This window comes from Carassius auratus, chromosome 44 (genome assembly GCF_003368295.1).
Source record: "Carassius auratus strain Wakin chromosome 44, ASM336829v1, whole genome shotgun sequence".
In the NCBI taxonomy this organism is placed as follows: domain Eukaryota; kingdom Metazoa; phylum Chordata; class Actinopteri; order Cypriniformes; family Cyprinidae; genus Carassius; species Carassius auratus.
The window spans coordinates 9694830-9718109 of NC_039286.1; the positions used below are offsets into that span (position 1 = coordinate 9694830).

The 23280-nt window shown below is 38.2% G+C and overlaps 2 protein-coding genes and 1 long non-coding RNA gene across 4 annotated transcripts; 2 read left to right on the plus strand and 1 right to left on the minus strand.

Moving 5' to 3' along the window:
* Positions 1-2556: 2556 nt before the first annotated feature.
* LOC113062425 (uncharacterized) lies at positions 2557-16228 on the minus strand. Its single transcript, XR_003278529.1, has 3 exons — positions 16141-16228; positions 3055-3108; positions 2557-2951 (listed from the first exon to the last, which is right to left on the minus strand). It is a non-coding gene; the product is annotated as an uncharacterized LOC113062425 (long non-coding RNA).
* On the plus strand, positions 5143-7350 carry LOC113062422 (keratin, type I cytoskeletal 13). The gene is made up of 7 exons (XM_026232262.1): positions 5143-5680; positions 5949-6031; positions 6118-6274; positions 6362-6523; positions 6615-6740; positions 6824-7044; positions 7136-7350. The coding sequence occupies exons 1-7, from the start codon at positions 5201-5203 to the stop codon at positions 7257-7259; spliced, it is 1353 nt and encodes a 450-aa protein (XP_026088047.1). The 5' UTR covers positions 5143-5200; the 3' UTR covers positions 7260-7350.
* Positions 13275-15504, plus strand: LOC113062421 (keratin, type I cytoskeletal 13). Of its 2 annotated transcripts, none has more exons than XM_026232261.1 (7): positions 13275-13809; positions 14097-14179; positions 14266-14422; positions 14510-14671; positions 14763-14888; positions 14972-15192; positions 15287-15504. In XM_026232261.1, the coding sequence occupies exons 1-7, from the start codon at positions 13333-13335 to the stop codon at positions 15411-15413; spliced, it is 1353 nt and encodes a 450-aa protein (XP_026088046.1). In that variant the 5' UTR covers positions 13275-13332; the 3' UTR covers positions 15414-15504. The 2 variants fall into 2 exon arrangements, with proteins under 2 accessions (XP_026088046.1, XP_026088045.1); XM_026232260.1 differs by having other exon boundaries at positions 13276-13809; positions 15284-15504.
* Positions 16229-23280: the final 7052 nt, after the last annotated feature.

Consider the following 23280-nt stretch of genomic DNA (forward strand, 5'->3'; position numbering starts at 1 on the left):
AGACGACTAAAAACGAGATGATAACGAAATAAAAACTTATTAAACTTAATTTAATTTCAGTCAGAGTTGACACTCAATCACCATTTATGGATACCAATCTGTCACAAAATGTCTGTTATAAAACCATTTTTTTCTGTGCAAACTTTAAAAATAGTTTAGTCGAAAACTATTAATTAGTGTAAAAAATATTTAAGATTAGTCGATAGACAGACAGTGCAGGACTACTGACTTCAGTTCTCTTTCGCATCTTATTGCACATGAATGGAGGAATGCATGCAAAATTGTCCTTTTTGATGAGCATTCACGTAAAAACTTGGTTACGTCTTAAGTGAACATAAACAGTTGAGAAATTCAGATGTGTATCTGTATTTTGCATCCACGTATTCTTTTTTTAAAGGGACAGCGGCTTAATTTAGTTGCTTTTGTCTGTGTCATTAATGTTAGGCCCAATCCCAATTCTATTTTATACCCCTTCCCCTTCCTCTACCCCTTTGCCTATCCCTTCCCCTTGTCCTTTGAAACAGAGTGTCAAGGGGTAGGGGAGAAAATATTCCCCTAAGAATTGGGACACCACTAACATGACGTCACACGCCATCATTCATCGTCTAGCTCTTACAATACACAATATTGGGGGGATTAGCCCCCATCAATGTCTACGGCAGTTATCGCCCTGATCAGACATATGCTGCGACGCTATCATGCAGTCTGTAATGATATGACATTAGCAAACAACGATTTTTTGCAAACATTTCTTTGAGTAACATGACCATTAATATGAACTCACAATTGCATCTAACATAAAAGAAATGATTACTTTCCGTTAAAATCTTTATTTATGCCAAAAAAAGCTTACATTTATGTGTATTTTTGTTTACTGTACCAGCCATGTTGCCGAGATAATTCATACTCCTTCGTTTGAAGTGTGGTCCCGAAAAATCTTCGTTTGAAGGGCTATCTGGCCCTTCCCCTTCCCCCTTCCCCTCCAACCAAAAAAGAATTGAGACACCCCTACCCCTTCACGTGAATGCACGAAACGGAGGGGTAAGGGAAAGGGGAAGGGCTAAGGGGTAGAATTGGGATTGGGCCTTAATCAAGCAACAAAAGAAAGAAATAAAATCACTCTCTGTTAATAATAAGTAGGTTTTAATTTAATATAAAGGCATGTTGTGTGTCACAGCAGTTAAATATTTGTCTATATTGCATGTTCAAACTTCAATATCATTCATATTACCAGGTTAATAGATCTTTTCTCCAGGAATATATTTCAGAGAAATGTTTAATAAATGCATTACACTGTGACCAAACCTATTAGATTTGAGTTAACTACAATCGTATGATATTTAGTCCACAAAAACGACACAATTCAGAAAGTGACTAAAATATCACTAAAACTAAATGGCATTTTAGTCAAAAAAACTATGACTGAAACTAAACCCGAATTTGCTGTCAAAGTTAACACTGCTTGGTAAACTAATCTTGTAATATCTTGTTTATTAGCATCATGGTAATTTGGTTCTGAATGATGAATTTAACTGTTTACACCAACACAGGGTCACAACCTTGGTCATTATCAGTATGTTAAATATCAGTACTCTTGAGGTGGAAATATGCAGCAAGGGTTAAACTCCAGATGCAGTAATGTGAGCTTCAGTGGGTGGAGTGGGGTGGGGCTTGGCTGCTCCAATAAAAATAAAGCAAACTGAAACCTCTTCTCAAAAGGCCCTGTCCTCTCAATGCTTTAAGACTTACGTAATAGGTTACAGATGAAAAGCTCTTTAAACTTAAGAATAAAAATCAAGCAATCCAGAGTATTTTTCCCCCCTAAACTCAGACGTCATGGGGAAAGAAAAAAACATCTTAGTACTTGTTGAAACATCCAAGACTTAATTTAAGATTACGGAAAGCACACTTTGTCAATGCAACACACCCAAATCCCCTCTTTGGTTAATGATATGGTGGATTCTTGCGAGCACAAGTGTTAATGGACGTCTTGACAGTCATGCATACAGTTTCCTTTTCAGAAATGCCATAAATTTCTTAAAACCACATAAAAACAAAACCTCTTTAAAACTCCCAGCGCAGTCAGAAGGATCAGGTGAAAGGGGAAGATTCTCATTGGTTGAGGGTGAGCAGATGATTACGTGATGGGCCTTTACAAGCCTTTGTTTGCACATTCATGAAATTTGTCTTCAGTGCCTCAGAACATTCTGACATACTAGACAAATAACACTGAAACAAACGTCTCAACAAGGATTTTAAGCCATAATGTGTGATGAAAATGTATAGTTAAGGTGGCTTATCGAAAATTCCACACAGTTTTTCAACCATTTTAAATCACCTTTTGGTCTTTGATATTCCTAAATAAACAAAGAAATGTTTCAGAAACAAATCACTTAGAAACTGCTAGTAAATTGTGCAAATAAAGACATGGCATTTGAAGTTGAAAGACTGAAACGGTATTTCCTCATAAAACTTACTCCAGTAATCTTAAAAAATATATTTTTTTACTGTCTATATTTATGTACTTTATGTGAGGTCATTAAATCTGCATGTACAATCCTTTTAGAAAAGTTTATTACAAGCATGTCAAATAAACCACAAGTTTTTAGCAGATCTCTATGTCCACATCTACGTATGTATACTAATATAGTAAAATATATATCTTAAACCTTAAAAAAAAAAAAAATTATGCTATAGAAACTGATAAAACTGACAGCAAAAATATATTGTATTCTACTTGAATCAAAGATCAGCACAATTTGACCAATTAGTTTGAACACATGTTCTTTCAAAACAGTACCTAAATGAACATGTAATTTATCTCACATAAATAACAAAAGAATTGCTCAAGATCACTTATGAATTTTTGAAAAGAATCAGAAGTGACTGATAGGAGGGTGGAGGGCACTGCCAGAACAGTTTCCTTCATACTTGCGTATACTTGTCAAGCCCTGGGGGAGAAGAATGAAGGAATCTGTCACCTTGTTGGTCTCTAGATGTTACCTAAGCTGCTATTTGTATTGATTGACACGCCTGTTGTCCTCAAATGCTTACCTGGTGCAGGTTCACAAAAGTGTCACATTCCCTGTAAGGCCCAGCACAATAGCACTGCAATGAAAATGAAGTCAAAGAAAGACACATTGATTCAAACGCATTCAAAATGCATGCCTTTGTTAAGAGGAAACATCAACAACAACAAAAAACTATTGCTGAAAAGAGAGATACAAAACTATAAACATATTTCTTTGTTGTTTGACTATGTGAGTCATATTTGGATTATTTAATTAATGCAATACAAGAAGATTTTGCATATTTTTATTGCATTAACAATCCAAATATATGACTCACAAAGTGCAATATATTACAACCATCCACAACATTTTCAAAACACAACACTGAATGAAATTTCCATGTTGTTTTTCCTTTGCATTATGATTGTATGATTGTAACTAAATTATGTTTGCATAAATATTTAATTGTAAAGAACAACTACAAAGAGATAAGTCCTATTTACCAGCTGCACACAACCGGCTTTGAATAATTCAGAGAGGAATGACAAATTACTGAGGTGTTATTATGCACATAATTAGCGTTGTACTTAATATGAAGCAGGCGTTAGGCTTTAGTTTATTTGTTTTAGCTCAGGCGTTAGACTTTGTGTCACACTCCTCTATTTGCTATGCTAGAATTGTGTTAATGTGTTAGCCTAACATAAAACAATGTAGCATCCAGGTTAGACCTTTTCTCTGAGACTTCCCTGTACTTTATTTACTCTAAGCACCTAAAACTTAAGAAAGAGGACCACACTTTTTGACTGCTTAAAAATTGGTCACCAGGCGAGTCTCCTCATCCACATTTCTCGATTGGTTATAGCTGCACATATGAATTCTTACTAACTGAGTGATGTTACCCCTGCATAGGGACACAAGCACAGTCTATTATAAACCCTTTACTTGTTTACAGTAAGTGAGTCTTTGTAAAATATAAATAGTCTTGCAGTGAAGCGTGAAACTGTGGTTTTTGGCATATAAACTTAAATAATGTGAGCCAGAATGGGTGGAGCAGACGATTGGGAGCAGAAAGTCATGCAGACCAACTTAGGCAATGCACTTCAAGATCTCTCACCCTCATTTCAAAACCTTTTCATAAAACAACTGAACTAAACAAATCCAGTTGCTTTACAGAGTTTTAAATGAAGCAATTCAGCTTTTTCTTTGGGAATAAAAAGTATTATTATTCATGCATCAAGCAACATTAATAAAAAAGTACACTTAGTCTCTACAGTTTGGTGTTTCATATCCAACTTTTATTTCTTCCCTATAAAACACTCCCTGATATCAGCTAAAGGTTAGTTATTAAAGGGCCGTCTTGTTCTCTTATCGGGCGATCAAGTTTTAGTGTGTTAACGCCTGTGCTAAATGTGATTCCCTTTTGTTCTGTTTGTTAGTATTTGTTTTTGTACTTTGTTCTTGTCACCATGGCAACAATTTTTGGGCTTGTCTCTATACTCTACACAGGCATAGCGTAAAGAATGATTTCATCCACACAAAAGGCATGACTTGAGATTAATAAACAACTGGGATTTTGAATGCTTGTAAAATTATTATTATTATTTAATATAATAAAGATATTAAACATTCTATTCTATATTCTGGTGCGTACATATGATTATGCATATTTTCAAATAAATAGTTGTGAAATGTTCTATTCTTTTGTTTGTATGACACTGTAACCTTGGCATTGCTGCAGCTTGTTTTTTTTGGGTTTGTCTCAGTATTTGCACCCTGAGGACAGACACTCCTACTTTCTAGTTCTTATATATACTATATTTTCAATAGAGTTATCTTATAATTCATCATTTTAAAACCACTAAACACCAAAAAGGTTCAATTTAAGTGCACAAAAGTTCTCTGAAATAAGCTATTTATACCAAAAGCAATGCTGTGCAAATCAAAAACGTATGCATACTGTTTTGGTACTGAGTCATATACAAAAAAAAATAAAAAATGCTGTGTGAATGTGTGTGTCAGTATTTGTTTGCTTTGTGTTGGGAGAGTGAGGCAGTGGTTTCTCACTCCACCTTCTTGGACAACTAACGTTCCCTCCCTCATTTATCCAAATAAAAGGATCACGGGTCATCTGTTCCTCACTTCTCACTCTCTCCAGTCAGAGAACAGAACAACAAGCCTCCTCTACAATCATGTCTGTTTCATACGCTCGCAGTCAAATGTCCTCTGGAGGATCCATGGGAGGATCCCGCTTGTCCCTTGGTGGTGGAGGCAGCCGTATGTCTAATAAGTATGCAGGCAGCATGCACGGGGGAGCTGGAGGATATGGGACACGTATCTCAAGCTCCTCTGCTTCTCGTTCCTACTCTGCTGGAGGCGGTGGTGGCTACGGAAGTGGTTCTGGTTTCGGTGGCGGTGCTGGTTTCGGTGCTGGTTTCGGTGGCGGTGCTGGCTTCAACCAGTCTGATTCATTCGATGTGTCCGCAAATGAGAAAGCCACCATGCAAAACCTCAATGACCGTCTGGCCTCCTACCTGGAGAAGGTGCGCTCTCTTGAGAAGGCCAATGCTGATCTTGAGCTGAAGATCCGGCAGTTCATGGAGAGCAAGACATCCCCCTCTGCTCGTGACTACAGTGCCTATTATGCTACGATCAGTGACCTCCAGAACAAAGTATGTGTTATTGTCAGAAAGAAACATTTAACCAGTATTTGTAGCTGTACTTATATATCTTTTTGTTAACTAATCTTCATATGAATAATGTGCTAAAAATAAAGCAGCAGATACTATGCAGTTTTGTAGAATGATTTTTGTACAAGAACCATTTAATTTTTGGAAATAAACATGGAGATGTATGCAATTAGGACAAATAAGAGATACCACTAAACTCAAATAATTCCCAAGAGATGTCTGAATTTACAAATGTTATTGTTTCCTGAAGATCCAGGATGCCACTCGTGTTAATGGAGGCATCTATCTCAGCATTGACAACGCCAAGCTGGCCGCAGATGACTTCAGGGTCAAGTAAGTCCATATAACTAAGAGAAAAGCAAAATATAAACATCTTAAATGGACCTAAGTGCTTACTTAAGGGTTTGATTGATGTGCAGATATGAGAATGAGCTGAGCATGAGGCAGTCTGTAGAGGCAGACATTGCTGGTCTGAGGAGGGTGCTGGATGAGCTGACAATGGCCAGATCTGACCTGGAAATGCAGATTGAGGGTCTAAAAGAAGAGCTGATCTTCCTCAAGAAGAACCACGAGGAGGTAAGTTGGAGGTTGATTGATAGTCTTTAATAAACCGTTATTCTTCCTGATGAGGGAAATGCTCAGTGGTTGTTATTGCATCTTTAGGAACTCTTGGCAGCTCGCTCCCAGATGAGCGGACAAGTCAATGTAGAGGTAGATGCAGCCCCACAGGAAGACCTGACAAAGATCATGGCTGAAATCCGTGAACAATACGAGGCTGTTGCTGCCAAGAACCGCAGAGATCTTGAGGCCTGGTTCAACACTAAGGTAAAATTACATTTGTTTGTCTTAAGAAACCAAAACCAAATCAAAACTAAACGACTTATTTGACTGCTTTCCTGTTGATTGTCTCTCACAGACCGAAAACCTCCACAAAGAAGTCGCTGTAAGCACAGAAACTTTACAGACATCCAAAACAGAGATCACAGAGCTCAAACGCACACTCCAGGGTCTTGAAATTGAACTACAATCACAGCTCAGCATGGTAAGTAGGTCACCAGGTCAATCTTGTTTTTGCTGTTATGATACATCACACAGCCTCTAAAATAATGACTTCCCCCTCAACAGAAAGCGTCACTGGAAGGCACTTTGGCAGACACACAGGCCCGCTACTCCTCCATGTTAAGCGGCTTCCAAATGCAGGTGACCAGCATGGAGCAGCAGCTGGGACAGCTTCGTGGTGATCTGGAGCGTCAACGGCAAGAGTATCAGATGCTTCTGGACATCAAGACCAGACTGGAGATGGAGATTGCAGAGTACAGAAGACTTCTGGATGGAGAGGCTTCTGGGTGAGACATTAATATCCAGACATTTCCGTCCTGATTTGTGAGATTAAGATTCGGAGTAGTCTATAAATTTATGTTTTTCCCCCATCCTCAGAAGTATTCAAACCTCACAATCCTCATCCTCATCCTCAACTACACGCAAAGTGGTCACCATTGTAGAGGAGGTGAAGGATGGCAAAGTGATCTCCTCCACCCAGGCTATGACCCATTCCAAGTGAGATTTCAAACAAGAACAACCAGCATAACAACTCTTGAGATGAAGCAACACAACTCAGAGTGATGAAAAATGAATAAACTGGTTTACGTGTACTTTTGTGTTTGAGTTTTATTTTGCTCACAGATGTTTTGATGTGAAACAAATTAATAATTTGAAGTCATCAGAAACATTATTTGCCCCATTACAAAAATTAGCTTCGCCAGGAATATTTGCTAAATTGAAATGAAGCTAATGAAGCTAAATTAGACAAATTAAACACATAATACACATAAATACTACTCATTAAAGAATACTGAAAAAAAAAACAAGATCACAGTTTTCACAAAAATATTAAGCAACGTTTTCAACAATGATAATAAGAAATATTTCCTGAGCATCAAATCAGCATTTCAGAATGATTTCTGGAGGATCATGTGACACTGAAGGGGTAATGACTAACGTGTAAAATGGAAATCAGTTATTGTAAATTGTTACAATATTTGATTAAACAAATGTAGCCTTGGAGAGTATAAAAGTCTTCTTTCAGAAACTTTAAACCAAAATAAAAACGTACCAATCCCAAACTTTTGAACAGCAATGTGCTTCACTTTACTATCGAGTTCAATATAATTATTCCCAGGTGAGTCTCTTCATACACATTTCTCAATTGGTTATAGCTGTACATATGAATTCTTACTATCCGAATGATGTTACCCCTGCATAGGGACACAAGCAAGGTCTATTATAAACACTTTACTTGTTTACAGTAAGTGAGTTTTTGTAAAATATGAAAAGTCCTGCAGCGAAGCGTGAAACTGTGCTTTTAGGCATATAAACTTAAATAATGTGAGCCAGAATGGGTGGAGCAGACGATTGGGAGCAGAAAGCCATGCAGACCAACTTAGGCAATGGACTTCAAGATTTCTCACCCTCATTTCAAAACCTTTTCATAAAATAACTGAACTAGACAAGATCCAGTTGCTTGAGTTTTAAATGAAGCAATTCAGCTTATTCTTTGGGAATAAATATTATTATTATTCATGCAGCAAGCAACATAACAAATAATAAAGAGTTAACTCCTGCTCAGTTTTTATGGAACAAGGTGTTTCATATCCAACTTTTATTTATTCACTTTAAAACACTCCTTGCTATCAGCTAAAGATCAATTATTCAAGGGCTGTCTTGATCTCATATCAGGCGATCAAGATTTACTGTCTTAATGCCTGCGCTAAGTGATTCCCTTTTGTTCTGGTTGTTAGTATTTGGTTTTGCACTTTGTTCTTGTTGCCATGGGAACAACATTTGGGCTCGTCTTTATACTCTATCCACCTTATTTTTCACATAAGTGTGGGCGCCGCTATTTTAGAAACATAATGTGTCAGATATCCGGTAAAGCTCTTCCGCTAATAGTATTTTTTAGTTTTTTTTAGTTAGAGGGTCTAATAAAGATGGAAAATATGTGTTTTAAGCAGATTCTTGAAGATGGCTAAGGACTCAGCTGCTCGGATTGAGTTGGGCAGGTCATTCCACCAGGAGTAAAAGTGAATTTGTGCTTCTTTGGGATGGCACAATCAAGCAACGTTCACTTGCAGAATGCAAGCTTCTAGAGGGCACATACGTCAGAAGTAATGAATTTAGGTAAAGGGGTGCAGAGCTAATGGTGGTTTGTATGCAAACATCAATGACTGGAATTTTAATGCGAGCAGCTATTGGTAGGTGTGACGTGTATTCTTTTCGGGTCATTTAAAATTAATCTTGCTGTCGCATTCTGGATTAATTGTAAAGGCTTGATAGAACTGGCTGGAAAACCTGCCAAGAGAGCATTGCAATAGTCCAGCCTGGACAGAACAAGAGCTTGAACAAGGAGTTATGCAGCATGTTCCGAAAGAAAGGGCATGATCTTCTTAATGTTGTATAAAGCAAATCTGCAGGACTGGACAGTATTAGCAATGGTCTGAGAAAGTTAGCTGATAATCAATCATAACTCCAAGGTTTCTGGCTACTTTTGAAGAAGTTATGGTTGACGTGCCTAATTTAATGGTGAATTGTGATGAAACGATTGGCTTGCTGGAACCATAAGCAGTTCTTCCTTGGCAAGGTGGAGTTGAAGGTGATGGTCCTTCATCCAGCAAGTAATGTTTGTTATACATGCTGAGATGCAAGCAGCTACCATCGGATCATCAGGATGGAATGAGAGATAGAGTTGAGTGTCATCAGTATAGCAGTGGTATGAAAAGCCATGTTTCTTAATGAGAGAACATAATGATGCCATGTAGAGAGAGAAGAGAAGTGGCCCAAGAACTGAGCCCTGAGGCACCCCAGTACTTAGATGTTGTGACTTGGACACATCAACTCTCCAAGATACATTAAAAGACCTATCTGATAGGTAAGACTCAAACCATCCCAGGAATGGGGTTCCTGACATGCCCTTTGTCAGTAGGGCTGATAGGAGGATCTGGTGGTTAATCATGTCAAAGCAGCGGATAGATCAAGCAAGATAAGTATTGACGATTTAGATTCCACTCTTGCCAGTCTAAAGCCAGATTGTTTGCTGTCAATGAGGTTTTTCTGTGTGGGAAAGGCAGAGACTTGGTTAAACACAGCTCATTTAAGTGTTTTTTATGGTAGTGAATAGGATCCAAGAATAGTTTCTATATTAACATTATTCCAAATATCCTCCTTTGTGTTCAGCAGAACAAAGAAATTTATACAGGTTTAGAACAACTCGAGGTTGAGTAAATGATGAACATTTTTGGGTAAACTATCCCTGAAAGCCAGGTACTGTGACTGTATTGAATAGAAGGACCACTTTACTGGGACTGGAACACCATGGTGCCATGTACAAAATATTTGACTATTTTTTGTAAATAGGGGGTGGAGAATTTATAATTTTCTCCTGAGCATCTGACTGACTTCAGTGTTGTGTTTTGCAGAAGATGAGCGAGGTGACCATGAGACTGCACGAATGAAGACATTGCAGCTGTTCCTTCAGTACAGTGATGGCTGAAGTACAGCCATAGACAGACCACACTTATGCCTCAGGCGATAAAATAATGTTACACAAGGCAATTGTCACGATCATCAGCTGGAGTGCCCATGAACTCCAATAGAGGGCACACCACTTAAGACTCTCTGGCATTCTTGTATTTCATTTCCCATAATCCTGTGTTTAGGGCTAATAACCACCAGGTGCTCCCCATTACCACTCCCCTATATAAACTTTTTTTTTGGACTTTCAACAAGTGCGAAGTCTTGTAATAGCCCAGTCTGTCAATTTCCGAGCGTTTCTCCTTGTGTTTGTTCCTCTCGTGTCTGACTTTGGATTGTTTATACTACCTGTGATTCTCTGCCGCCTGCCCCGCCCTCTGCCTGGTATTGTTGATATTTCTGGATATCCCTTGACACACTTGATGCTGTTCCTGATTTCTTTCTGTCCGACCATTCTTTAAAAAACTACTGTTTATGGATTCGAACGTCTCTGACTCCATATTACAGAAGACTTTGCCATACCAGGATCCAGCAGAACGGTATCCTCTCGTTATCAAGATATCTGTTCCCACCTCTATGTCAGCGATTCATCTATCCAGCTTAACCATGGACCCTGTAGACCAGCTATTATGTCTTCATCAAGGAGGCCTATCTATTGAGGAGTATTTTCACCGGTTCTGTGAGTTGTCAGATCAAGTACCACTTTACGATGAGATAAGGACTTATTCCGTTTTGGACTCAGAGAACCCATTAAATCACAGTTACCTGGGGAATTAATCTGTAGTTTAAGATACATTATGGACTATGCACTCTTGTCATGTGGTTCTCCTTTCACTGTAGGAGAGGCAGAGGACTTAAAAGCCCCAAAGTCACTGCATGAGATGGCCGCCAGCTGGGCACCACTGCACAAGATTTCCACCAGCCCAGCACCTCTGTACAAGATGGCCACCACAGTTGATCTTCCAGAGTCAAGTCAGGTCCCTGTTGATCTTTCAGGGTCAAGTCAGGGCCCCGTTGAACTTCCAGGGTCAAGTAAGGTCCCCATTAATCTTCCAGGGTCTTGTCAGGTCCCCTTTGATCTTCCCGAGTCATGTCAGATCCCTGTTGATCTTCCCGAGTCATGTTAGGCCCACGGCGGCCTCCGGTCCCCGAGTTAAGCCCACGGCTGCCTCCTGTTCCCGAGTTAAGCCCACAGCTGCCTCCTGTTCCCGAGTTCAGCCCACGGCGGCCTCCTGTTCCCCATGTTAGGTCCAGGAAGGGGTCCGATTTCCCATGTTAGGCCCAGGAAGGGCCCCTGTTCCCCAGTTAAGCCCGGGAAGGGCTCCAGATCAGATCTATATCACAATCATCAGCTGGAGTGCCCATGAACTACAATGGAGGGCACTCCACTCAAGACTCTCTGGCATTCTTGTATTTCCATTCCCAACTCCATTTCCCATAATCCCATGCTTAGGGCTAATAACCACCAGGTGTTCCCCATTACCACTCCCCTATATAAACTGTGTTTGGACTCTCAATAAGTGCGAAGTCTTGTTATAGCCCAGTCTGTCAATCGTTTCTACTTGTGTTTGTTCCTCCCGTGTCTGACTTTGGATTTTTTATACTGCCTGTGATTCTCTGCCGCCTGCCCCGACCTCTGCCTGGTATTGTTGCTGTTTCTGGATATCCCTTGACACACTTGATGCTGTTCCTGATTTCTGCCTGTCTGACCATTCTTTAATAAACTACTGCATATGGATCTGAACGTCTCTGACTCCGTATTACAGCAATACAGTTCCACAGTGAAGATCCCTTAGTCCTTGCCATTCTCAAGAATGACACTAGCTCTTTATTGTACACGGTTAAATTCTATATTTCCAATTTAAGATGCACATAATGGATCAAATTCTGATGGTCATGATGATGCTGAAGTTGAATTTACTTAAATTAGATCTTGCTGAATGCTTTGAGGAGGAGCATGAGTCTACATTCCATGTCATTTTATATGAAATTTAAAATGGTGTAGTAATTTTGGATACTTTGTGTAGTTGTTTGGAATTATTCAGTGTTACCATTAAATATACTGTTTTTACACAAATATTTTTTACATATCTCATATTACTTCTTTCTCCTTATATATGCACACACAAAAACACACAATTTAGGCATCAGTTTGTTTAGATTTTTTTCCCCCACTGAAAATTATATTTTAGCAGTGCTAGGTAAATAATGGTAAATTATTATAATATTTTTTTTCTTCAAAAATTCATGGAACAAATGGAAAACATTCTGAATACTACTGTAAAATGAATAATTGCATCCAAAAATTGCTCCTTAGCTCCTTACCTACCGGCTAGAGAAACGGAAGATTAACACATTATAAGGAAATACATCATTGTATCTACTTCCACATTGCAAAATAAGGTGGATACAAGTATAGTGTAAAGAATGGTTTCATCCCCAAAAAAAGGCATGACTTGAGATTAATAAATAAATGGGATTTTGAGTGCTTGTAAAATTAATATTATTATTTAATATAATAAATATATTAAACATTCTATTATATATTCTTGTACGTACATATGATAATGTATATTTTTAAATAAATAGTTGTGAAATGTTCTATTCTCTTGTTTGTATGACACAGTAACCTTTGCTTTGCTGCAGCTTGTATTTTTTGGAGGGAGGTTTGTCTCAATATTTGCACCCTGAGGACAGACACTCCCACTTTATAGTTTTTATATATTCTATATTTTCAGTACAGCTTTCTTATAATTTTTCATTTTAAAACCTCTACACATCAAAAAGGTGAAATTTACGTGTACAAAAGGTCTCTGAAATAAGCTATTAGATGATAAGCAATGCTGTGCAAATCAAAAACTTATGCATACTGTTTTGGTACTGAGTCATATACAAACCATACAGTTGGCTGAATGCTATGTGAATGTGTGTTACAGTGTTTGTTTGCTTTGTGTTTGGAGAGTGAGGCAGTGGTTTCTCACTCCACCTCCTTGGATAATCAACGTTCCCTCCCTCATTTATACCAAATAAAAGGATCACGGGCCACCTGTTCCTCACTTCTCATTTTCTCCAGTCAGAGAACAGAACAACAAGCCTCCTCTACAATCATGTCTGTTTCATACGCTCGCAGTCAAATGTCCTCTGGCGGATCCCAGGGAGGATACCACTTGCCCAGAGTTTGTGGTGGAGGCAGTCGTGAGTCTATTAAGTATGCAGGAAGCATGCACGGGGGAGCTGGAGGATATGGGACACGTATCTCAAGCTCCTCTGCTTCTCATTCCTACTCTGCTGGAGGCGGTGGCGGTGGCGGCTACGGAAGTGGTTCTGGTTTTGGGGGTGGTGCTAGTTTCGGTGGCGGTGCTGGCTTCAACCAGTCTGATGCTTTCGATGTGTCCGCAAATGAGAAAGCCACCATGCAAAACCTCAATGACCGTCTGGCCTCCTACCTGGAGAAGGTGCGCTCCCTGGAGAAGGCCAATGCTGATCTTGATCTAAATATCCGGCAGTTCATGGAGAGCAAGACATCCCCCTCTGCTCGTGACTACAGTGCCTATTATGCTACGATCAGTGACCTCCAGAACAAAGTATGTGTTATTGTCAGAAAGAAACATTTAACCAGTATTTGTAGCTGTACTTATATATCTTTTTGCTATTTTATCTTCATATGAATAATGTGCTAAAAATAAAGCAGCAGATACTATGCAGTTGAATAGTTTAGAATGAATATATAAGTGATTTTTGTACAAGATAACCATTTAATTTTTGGAAATAAACATGGAGATGGATGCAATTAGGATAAATAAGAGATACCACTAAACTCAAATAATTCTGAAGAGATGTCTGAATTTATAAATGTTATTGTTTCCTGAAGATCCAGGATGCCACTTGTGTTAATGGAGGCATCTATCTCAGCATTGACAACACCAAACTGGCCACAGATGACTTCAGGGTCAAGTTAGTCCATATAACTAAGAAAAAAGCAAAATATAAACATCTTAAATGGACGTAAGTGCTTACTTAAGGGTTTGATTGATGTGCAGATATGAGAATGAGCTGAGCATGAGGCAGTCTGTAGAGGCAGACATTGCTGGCCTGAGGAGGGTGCTGGATGAGCTGACAATGGCCAGATCTGATCTGGAAATGCAGATTGAGGGTCTAAAAGAAGAGCTGATCTTCCTCAAGAAGAACCACGAGGAGGTAAGTTGGAGGTTGATTGATAGTCTTTAATAAACCGTTATTCTTCCTGATGAGGCAAATGCTCAGTGGTTGTTATTGCATCTTTAGGAACTCTTGGCAGCTCGCTCCCAGATGAGCGGACAAGTCAATGTAGAGGTAGATGCAGCACCACAGGAAGACCTGACAAAGATCATGGCTGAAATCCGTGAACAATACGAGGCTGTTGCTGCCAAGAACCGCAGAGATCTTGAGGCCTGGTTCACCAATAAGGTAAAACAACATTCATTTGTCTTAAAATACCAAAACCAAATAAAAACTAAATTACTTATCTGACTGCCTTCCTGTGAATTGTCTCTTATAGACCGAAAACCTCCACAAAGAAGTCACTGTGAGCACAGAAATCCTTCAGTCAACCAAAACAGAGATCACAGAGCTCAAACGCACACTCCAGGGTCTTGAAATTGAACTACAATCACAGCTCAGCATGGTAAGTAGGTCACCAGGTCAATCTTGTTTTTGCTGTTATGATACATTACACAGGCTTTAAAATAATGACTTCCCCCTCAACAGAAAGCGTCACTGGAAGGCACTTTGGCAGACACACAGGCCCGCTACTCCTCCATGTTAAACAGTTACCAAATCAAAGTGACCAACATGGAGCAGCAGCTGGGACAGCTTCGTGGTGATCTGGAGCGTCAACGGCAAGAGTATCAGATGCTTCTGGACATCAAGACCAGACTGGAGATGGAGATTGCAGAGTACAGAAGACTGATGGATGGAGAGGCTTCTGGGTGAGACATTAATATCCAGACATTTACGTCCTGATTTGTGAGATTAAGATTCTGAGTAGTCTATAAATGTATGTTTTTCCCCCATCCTCAGAAGTATTCAAACCACACAGTCCTCATCCTCATCCTCATCCTCAACTAAACGCAAAGTGGTCACCATTGTAGAGGAGGTGAAGGACGGCAAAGTGATCTCCTCCACCCAGTCTATGACCCAGTCCAAGTGAGATTTCAAACAAGAACAACCAGCATAACAACTCTTGAGATGAAGCAACACATCTCAGAGTGATGAAAAATTAATAAACTCTTTTACGTGTACTTTTGAGTTTGAGTTTTATTTTGCTCACAGATGTTTTAATGTGAAACAAATTAATTATTTGAAGTTATCAGAAATGTTATTTGCCCCAATCCAAAAATGAGCTTTGCCAGGAATATTTGCTAAATTTAAATGAAGCTAAATTATGCTAATTATATACATTATACACATAAATACTACTTTCTATTCATTAAAGAATACTAAAAAAAACAAGATCAGGGTTTTCACAAAAATATTAAGCAATGTTTTCAACATTGATAATAAGATATATTTCCTGAGCATCAAATCAGCATATCAGAATGATTTCTGGAGGATCATGTGAAGAAGGGGGTAATGATTAAGGTGTAAAATTTAAATCAGTTATTGTAAATTGTAATAATATTTGATTAAATAAATGTAGCCTTGAAGAGCATAAAAGTATTCTTTGTGAAACTTTAAACCAAAATAAAAATTTTGCTATTCTGAGTAGGTATATTTCTTCCACATCTCATCCAATGCCTTTTTTGTTAGTACCAAAACGTCGTTTTAAAGCTGGTAACTGAGGCTTGAGCCATTGATAGCATTCTAATGCAGTTATTAATTAAGTTATTAGAAAGAGAGCGAGAGAGACATAGAGAGAGAGAGTTTGGCTAACGTACCTCTGTGCGTCTCTAAACTAGGATTGCCACCCGTCCCTTAAAATACGGAATCGACACGTACTTCAGAATAAAATAGCGCGCCCCATTTTCAATCAATACGAGGCGGGGTTTGTCCCGGATTTTCATGCAAATCATCCCACCGACATTCTGTGAAGACTCGTCCTATTCAGCTCCTGATTGGGTAATACTCGCTGCCATCGTTGGATTGATTGGTTTGTTTCAGGTTCACGGCCAATCAGAGACAGAGGAGGGCGGGTCTCTTGGCAGAGAGTCGATTTGAAAGAATGGCGGGGGCTGCTCCAGACACATTTATAAGCATTATTTTAATAAGAGATAAGAGAGATATATTTAATAATAAAAATACAGTGCCTATGTGAAGCAAATAAACAACTTAACTAATTTAAATGATTGTATTTTTCAATAGGCTATTGTAGAATTAACAATACATTATTTAAAAGCTCAAAACTGGTTGCCCACTAAGCAAGGTTAAACCTGGTCAGTACCTGGATGGAAGACCTCCTGGGAAAATTAGCTTGCTGGAAGAGGTTTTAGTGCTCACCCTGTGGTCTGTGTGGTTCCTATCACCCCAGGGTAGTGATGTGGACACTAAACTGACAAAAAGCCGTCTTACAGGTGAGAAGTTAAACCGAGGTCTCCTCTCCACCAATAGGCTGGTGTGTTGTGGGTTTTCTGGCACAATATGGCTGCCGTCACATCATCCAGGTGGATGCTGCACACTGGTGGTGGTTGAAGAGATTCCCTCCTTCTATGTAAAGTTCTTTGAGTGCACAGAAAAGCTATATATAAATGTAAGCAATTATTATTATTATAACATTTAAGGAATATGAATAAGTATATACAATAGACACTGACCCATGTGTGGGACCAGCACCCTGGATATAATCTATAATGGGTTTCCTACTCTGCCACAGTGTATTCTGGACTCACTATCCTCAAGTTTTGTTTATTCAACACTTTCCCATTTGTTGCACATGATATCTTTGTTATAGCCATAAAAAAAAGAGAAAATAAGTACTATATTTTTGGATATTTTAGTATTTTGCTGTTGCCATCTATTAGTGTTGGCCTTATATCTTACAACAATTAAAATCTAGCTTAGTCTACAAACCCTAGTGCTTGTTGGGGCTAATGCATTACACATGAGAAGTTACATTTTACATAATTATCTTAGGCTTTTAAGTGACCACAACAATCCATCCATTTCAGCAAAGACCACATCAATCAGATAAGGCCTCAGCAGATTCTAAGCAAAGACTGGAACGAGACGAGGTTCCTTGCTGCTAACTTTGACTTTCTTAGTTGGGGTCTACTGGACACTTAATACTCAGTAATATGATTGCTGTCAATGCACTGACACTATCATATGAAAACAAAACTTGTAAAACTGCACTAAGTTGAATGATGACACTATTGTCTTCTGTAGACCTGCTTTAGAGTTGAATCACATCCTGCAACATAGACAGTCCTATCCAACTGAATTGAAGCAACATTAAACTTCAGCTGAATAACACAATTGCTGTCTTCTGTAGAGCTAAGCTGAATAGAAGTTGTTTCAAAACTGGTGAACTTTATACCATTATTCAACTGATCTGAACCAACACTGAACTGACTGGTGCCCAATAGTGACAGTGTCTTTTAGAGCTGCTTTACAGAAGAATCTGAAATGTCTGATTATCCCTGGACTTTTATGTTGAAGTGTTTCCCATTCCATGTCTGTAGTCAGTTTGTAGTTTTCACCCATGATTAGCTTAGTGTCTTGTTAAACTTGTTATCCCTTGTGTATGGCTGTGTCCCAAAGGTGAAATATGCTGCCTTCGGAGGATTCCATAGTAGCATTCCATAGTAGTGAGGCATAAAGGCACGTCCAAATCCAAAGTTAGCTTTACTTCCTGTCTCCTGAGATGCCATAATCTGATCAATTGATGGCAGCATAGATGCTTTCCTTCGCTGACTTTGAAATACCACAATCCTGTGCGTGCCATTCCATGATAGATGAGTTAAAAAATAAAGATGGCGGCTGAAAGTTTCGATTGGTGGTCTGTTTGTGCAAATGCTTCTGATAATCTTTTTTTCCACTTTTAATGTTATTTTTAGTGAGAAATTGCCATTATAATAACATTTGCTTAGCAAAGCTCACTTTGTAGTATTTGGATGTAGATCAGGGGTTCTCAATTCTAGTCCTAGCGACCCAGCACTCTGCACATTTTGTATCTCACTTATCACAATCCTTCTACAGCATTTATACGTCTTAGTTCATGTTAATTTCAACATTTACTAATGCATTATTTAAATCAAAAGTTGTGCTTGTTAACATTAGTTAATGCACTGTGAATTACCATGAACTAACAATGAATAACTGTATTTTCGTTAACTAAAATTAACGAAGATGAATAAATACAGTAATAAATGTATTATTCATTGTTTGTTCATGGTAATTAATACATTAACTAACATTAACTAATGGAACCTTATTCTAAAGTGTTACCTAAATTCCTAATCACTGACACGTTGTTACAAACAACACTGCAGAGCTCCTTGTTTGGGCCGCCTGACCGTGACGTTGAAAACGGAGCTGGAGGATAGGAAAAAGAGCTGGTGTCCTCGTCAGATTAAGATGCCTTGCAAACCGACCACCACTTCCAAGTATACTACTGTCTAATGTCCAGTCCCTGGACAATAAACTCTTTGAACTGAGAGCTTGGATTTCTTTCCAGCGTGAGATCAGGGATTGCTCCATTATTTGCCTCACAGAAACCTGGATGTCTCAAGAGGTGTATGTCTCTGTGCATCGCACAGATAGAATAAAAGATCTCTCAAGGAAAAACAAAAGAGGAGGTGTATGCGTCATGATCAACGGATCAGCTGTTTACATCCCCCCTCAAGCTGACACAGATGCAGCACTCGAGGAACTGTATAAGAATTTATGCAAACAGGAGACCGCACACCCTGATGTTTCATTTATTACCGGGGATTTCAATAAAATGAATGCCGATCTTTTTTTTGAGGATTGCACCAAAATTCTTACATCAACGATCATGCAACACATGTGGAAAATGGATTCTGGATCAATGTTACCCCCCACTGTCCCTCCCCTGCCCACTTCTAGGCAAATCAGATCACTCTTCCATTCTGCTCTTTACTGCTTACAAGCAGAAGTTAGGGAACACCCGAAACACCTGCCCCTCGGGACAATTCAGCTTTGGTCATACCAGTCGAATTCTATGTTACAGGTCTGATTTGATTACGTCGACTTGGATATGTTCTGGGCTGCATACAAAGACAACATTGGTGTTTACACAGACACTGTCACGTACTTCATAAGAAAGTGCATCGAAGACATTGTACAGACCAAAACGATCAGAACCTACCCAAATCAGAAACTGCTGATTAAAACTATTTTTTGCATGGCTCTCAATGCTCGAACCTCTGCCTTTAATTCCAGTAATGGAGATGATTATAAGCAAAACCATCGAGACCACAATACGCCAATACAAAAATAAAATTGAAGCACAGTTCACCACTTCCAACTACAGAGACATGTGAAAAGGACTCCACAACATCACAGGCTACAAGGATTGCAAACACCCATGCTGAGTTTGGACATCTCTGGTTTACAGTTTCCCTATGCTAATTATGAGAGTAATAGGGATGTGCTCTGAGTTGGTTGAAAATATGTGCAAATATGTGATGATTCAAGTTGATTGAGACTTTAAACAAATCAAGATACATGTTTTAAACAGTAGGGGCTGCTGAAGTTGTATTCTGTGACCTTGCTTTACAAGCACCATTGCATATTTTACTATAAAATAAATACACTCAAATACTGTAGAAATGAAAAGTACTTCACTTGATTTTTCTTTTTTCTTTTATTTGGTAAATTATTTAGTAAAACTTACTGAACTTTTAGATTAACTGCCCCCAACTGACTGATATTAAATGCAACTTGCAGTTAAACTTTAAATAAGGTGTTCCTGAATTGTTATGTTATTTAACGAATATGTTATGTTATTGTTTTACTTCAGTCAGTTTATAATATCTAAATATTTTAGATTTAAAATGTTCTAATTGTAATACATTTCAAAATGTAATTTATTGAGAATTCAAAGCTGATTTTTTTTTGCATCATTACTCCAGTCACACAATCCTTCAGAAATAATTTTGATATACTGATTTGCTGTTAAAAAAAGAAAAGAAAAAGATAAAAAAAGAAAAACTCATATTATGATAATGTTGAAAACAGCTGAGTAGAATTTTTTCAGGTTTCTTTGATGAATAGAAAGTTCAGAAGAACAGCATTTATCTGAAATAGAAATATCTTGTAAAATGATGTATTTTGATCAATTTAATGAATCCTTTGCAAAAAACAAAAAAACATATACATTCTGACTAAGCTTTTGAATGATAGTGTAATGTTGCAAAAGCTTTTTATTTCACATAAATCCTTCTGTTCATCAAAGAATGCTGAAAAAAATTTCTCATCTATTTTAAATATTGATAATCAGCAATTCAGTATATTAAGAATGATTTCTGATTAATGTGATACTGAAGACTGGAGGAATGATGCTGAAAATTCACCTTTGATCACAGGAATACATTACATTTAAAATATATTCAGACAGAAAACAGTTATTTTAAATAGTATACATATTTCCCAATATTACTGCTTTTGCTGTACTTTTGCTGTACATATATATATATATGTGTGTGTGTGTGTGTGTGTGTGTGTGTGTGTGTGTGTCTGTGTGTGTCTGTGTGTATGTGTGTAATTTCTGTCCCCCTCACTTCCAAAAAGATGGAGCGTGAATCATTTGAACCAGTTTGGGAGTTCGGAGCGGGATCGCGAATCATTTGAGTCAGTTATGGAGTTCGGAGCGGGTTTGCGAATCATTTGAGTCAGTTCGGGAGTTCGGAGCAGGTTCGCGAATCATTTGAGTCAGTTATGGAGTTCAGAGCGGAAAGTTTGGAAGTTTAGAAGTTTGCAGCAGGTTCGTGAATCATTTGAGTCAGTGCTTTAAGTGGGCCGGTATGCACCGGTACTGAGTACTGCCACTTCCAAATATAGCTCTTGAGCGTACTGCTAACCCCTCTCTGTGCGCCCAGAACCTGCTTTTAGCGTACCGGTACTTCATTTGGACATCTGTTTTAATAGAGGTTTTAATCCTTTGCCTGCGCTGCCACTTTTCAGAGCACCCTTCACAATGCACGCTTCCTTGACTACATCACCCGTACACCCTTGAGTTTTACAAGTGAAAAGCGCATGAGTCGCTTTTTCCGCTGTCAGTGTCAACAACTCAACTTGACCGGAGAGGGTGTGTGAAACACGTACACTCCGCACGGTAAAAATACAAATCACTGGATGTCAGACGCAAGCTAATCAAGTAATGCAGTAGCTCTTTCTAAGGGTATTTTTTCAAAATCCTTTTGCACATATTATTTCCAGTAGTTCTTTCTAGCTCAAGCAAATCCACAAACTAATGAAAGGATTTATTATTAAGGTCACCTGTTGACTGCTGTACATGAAACCCCTTCAATATAGTTGTTGTTACCTCAGGGGATGAGGGGAGTCATCAAAAAAAATAAAATAAAAAAATCGCTATAATAGAGTACAAGCACCTCTTTTGGGCCACTTAAAGCACTGTATATATACACATATAATATTTTTAATACAGCTGCATTTTGAACTACCTGTAGCTTGTTTATTGAAGATGCAGGACAACCACCTATCAGTGCATTACAATAGTCCATGTCTAGAGGTCTAATAAGTAATATCTCTATCTTATCCGAATTTAATAGAAATAATTATTGGTCATCCAATCCAATAATTTACATCTTTAACACACTTAGAAGTTTCATCTGGCCTTGTTGAAATATATGGTTGACTGTCATCAGTATAACAATGAAAACAAATCCCATATTTTTATAATGATAACTGAGCATGCGTGCGAGTATTCTGCATCATTAAAATGCGATCTGTTAATTTGAGCGTCACATTGAGAGACATATCGAATCAAAGGAGATTATTATCAGGTGGTTCCGATCAGTGTCCAATCAACCGGAATAAGAAAAATATTATATGCACTGTTGCATTGACAATATTTTAGTAATTTTGCCTCAGATACAGGATTATGTACTACATTTGCTTTAACAAGCATGGCAGAGATACAACAGGTCAGTGCTGAATACTTGTACAATCCCATCAGAGTTTGTTACACTAATGAATTGTAGTCTTTCATTCCATTTGTGAACATCACTCCTGGTGTGCTTTAGAGTATCTGTGGGGCTGTGTGGTATTCTTCTGGTTTGCCAGCTGTAATCTAATACCCCAAGCATTTTTCCTTTAGTTAACAACAAATGTTCTTAAAATTCCTGTTACTCTAAACTGACATTTGTTTAATTATTCTATTTTTTTTTTGTCCTTTGTCTACTGTTTCTACAAAAGAACTTAAGAAATATAGGTTTTATAGAGCATTATAAATAAAATGTAACATGCATTTAATCTTAAAATTATTTAATTCCAAGGAAATCCAAGTGTTAAAAATCAGCTATTTCAGAACACATAATTTTAGTAATTCTTTGGTTGCTAAAAATCATATACAGAAGATTCGGGGCATTGATAAAGCTGACTTAGGCTAAATATTTAATTCAGATCTACAGTGAAAAACAACTGTTTTTATCCATGCAATATATGGGTTTCATATATGCAACTATAACTAAATTAGGTTTGTGATTATTTATGATTTAGTGACTATCTTTGATGTTTCTTGCACAATCACAAGTGAAATTTCTGCGTAATTTAAATGCTTTGGGAGTTACTTTAAACCTGCTTGTTCACTTTTAACCTGAAGACTAACTCTAACACTTCCTTGTCTGTTTCTGTCATTAAGTTGGTCAGAGTTATTTGCCCAATGGGTTTATAGGCTGAGGGTTAAGCAGTTTAAAGGGGTCATTTGATGATATGATTTACTTTTTTTCCTTTCTCTTTGGAGTGTTACAAGCTCTTGGTGCATAAAGAAGATCTGTAAAGTTGCAAAGACCAAAGTCTCAAATTCAAAGAAATATTGTTTATCAAAGTTAAGACTCTGACACGCCCCCTAAAATGGCTCGTTCTAACATGTCTAC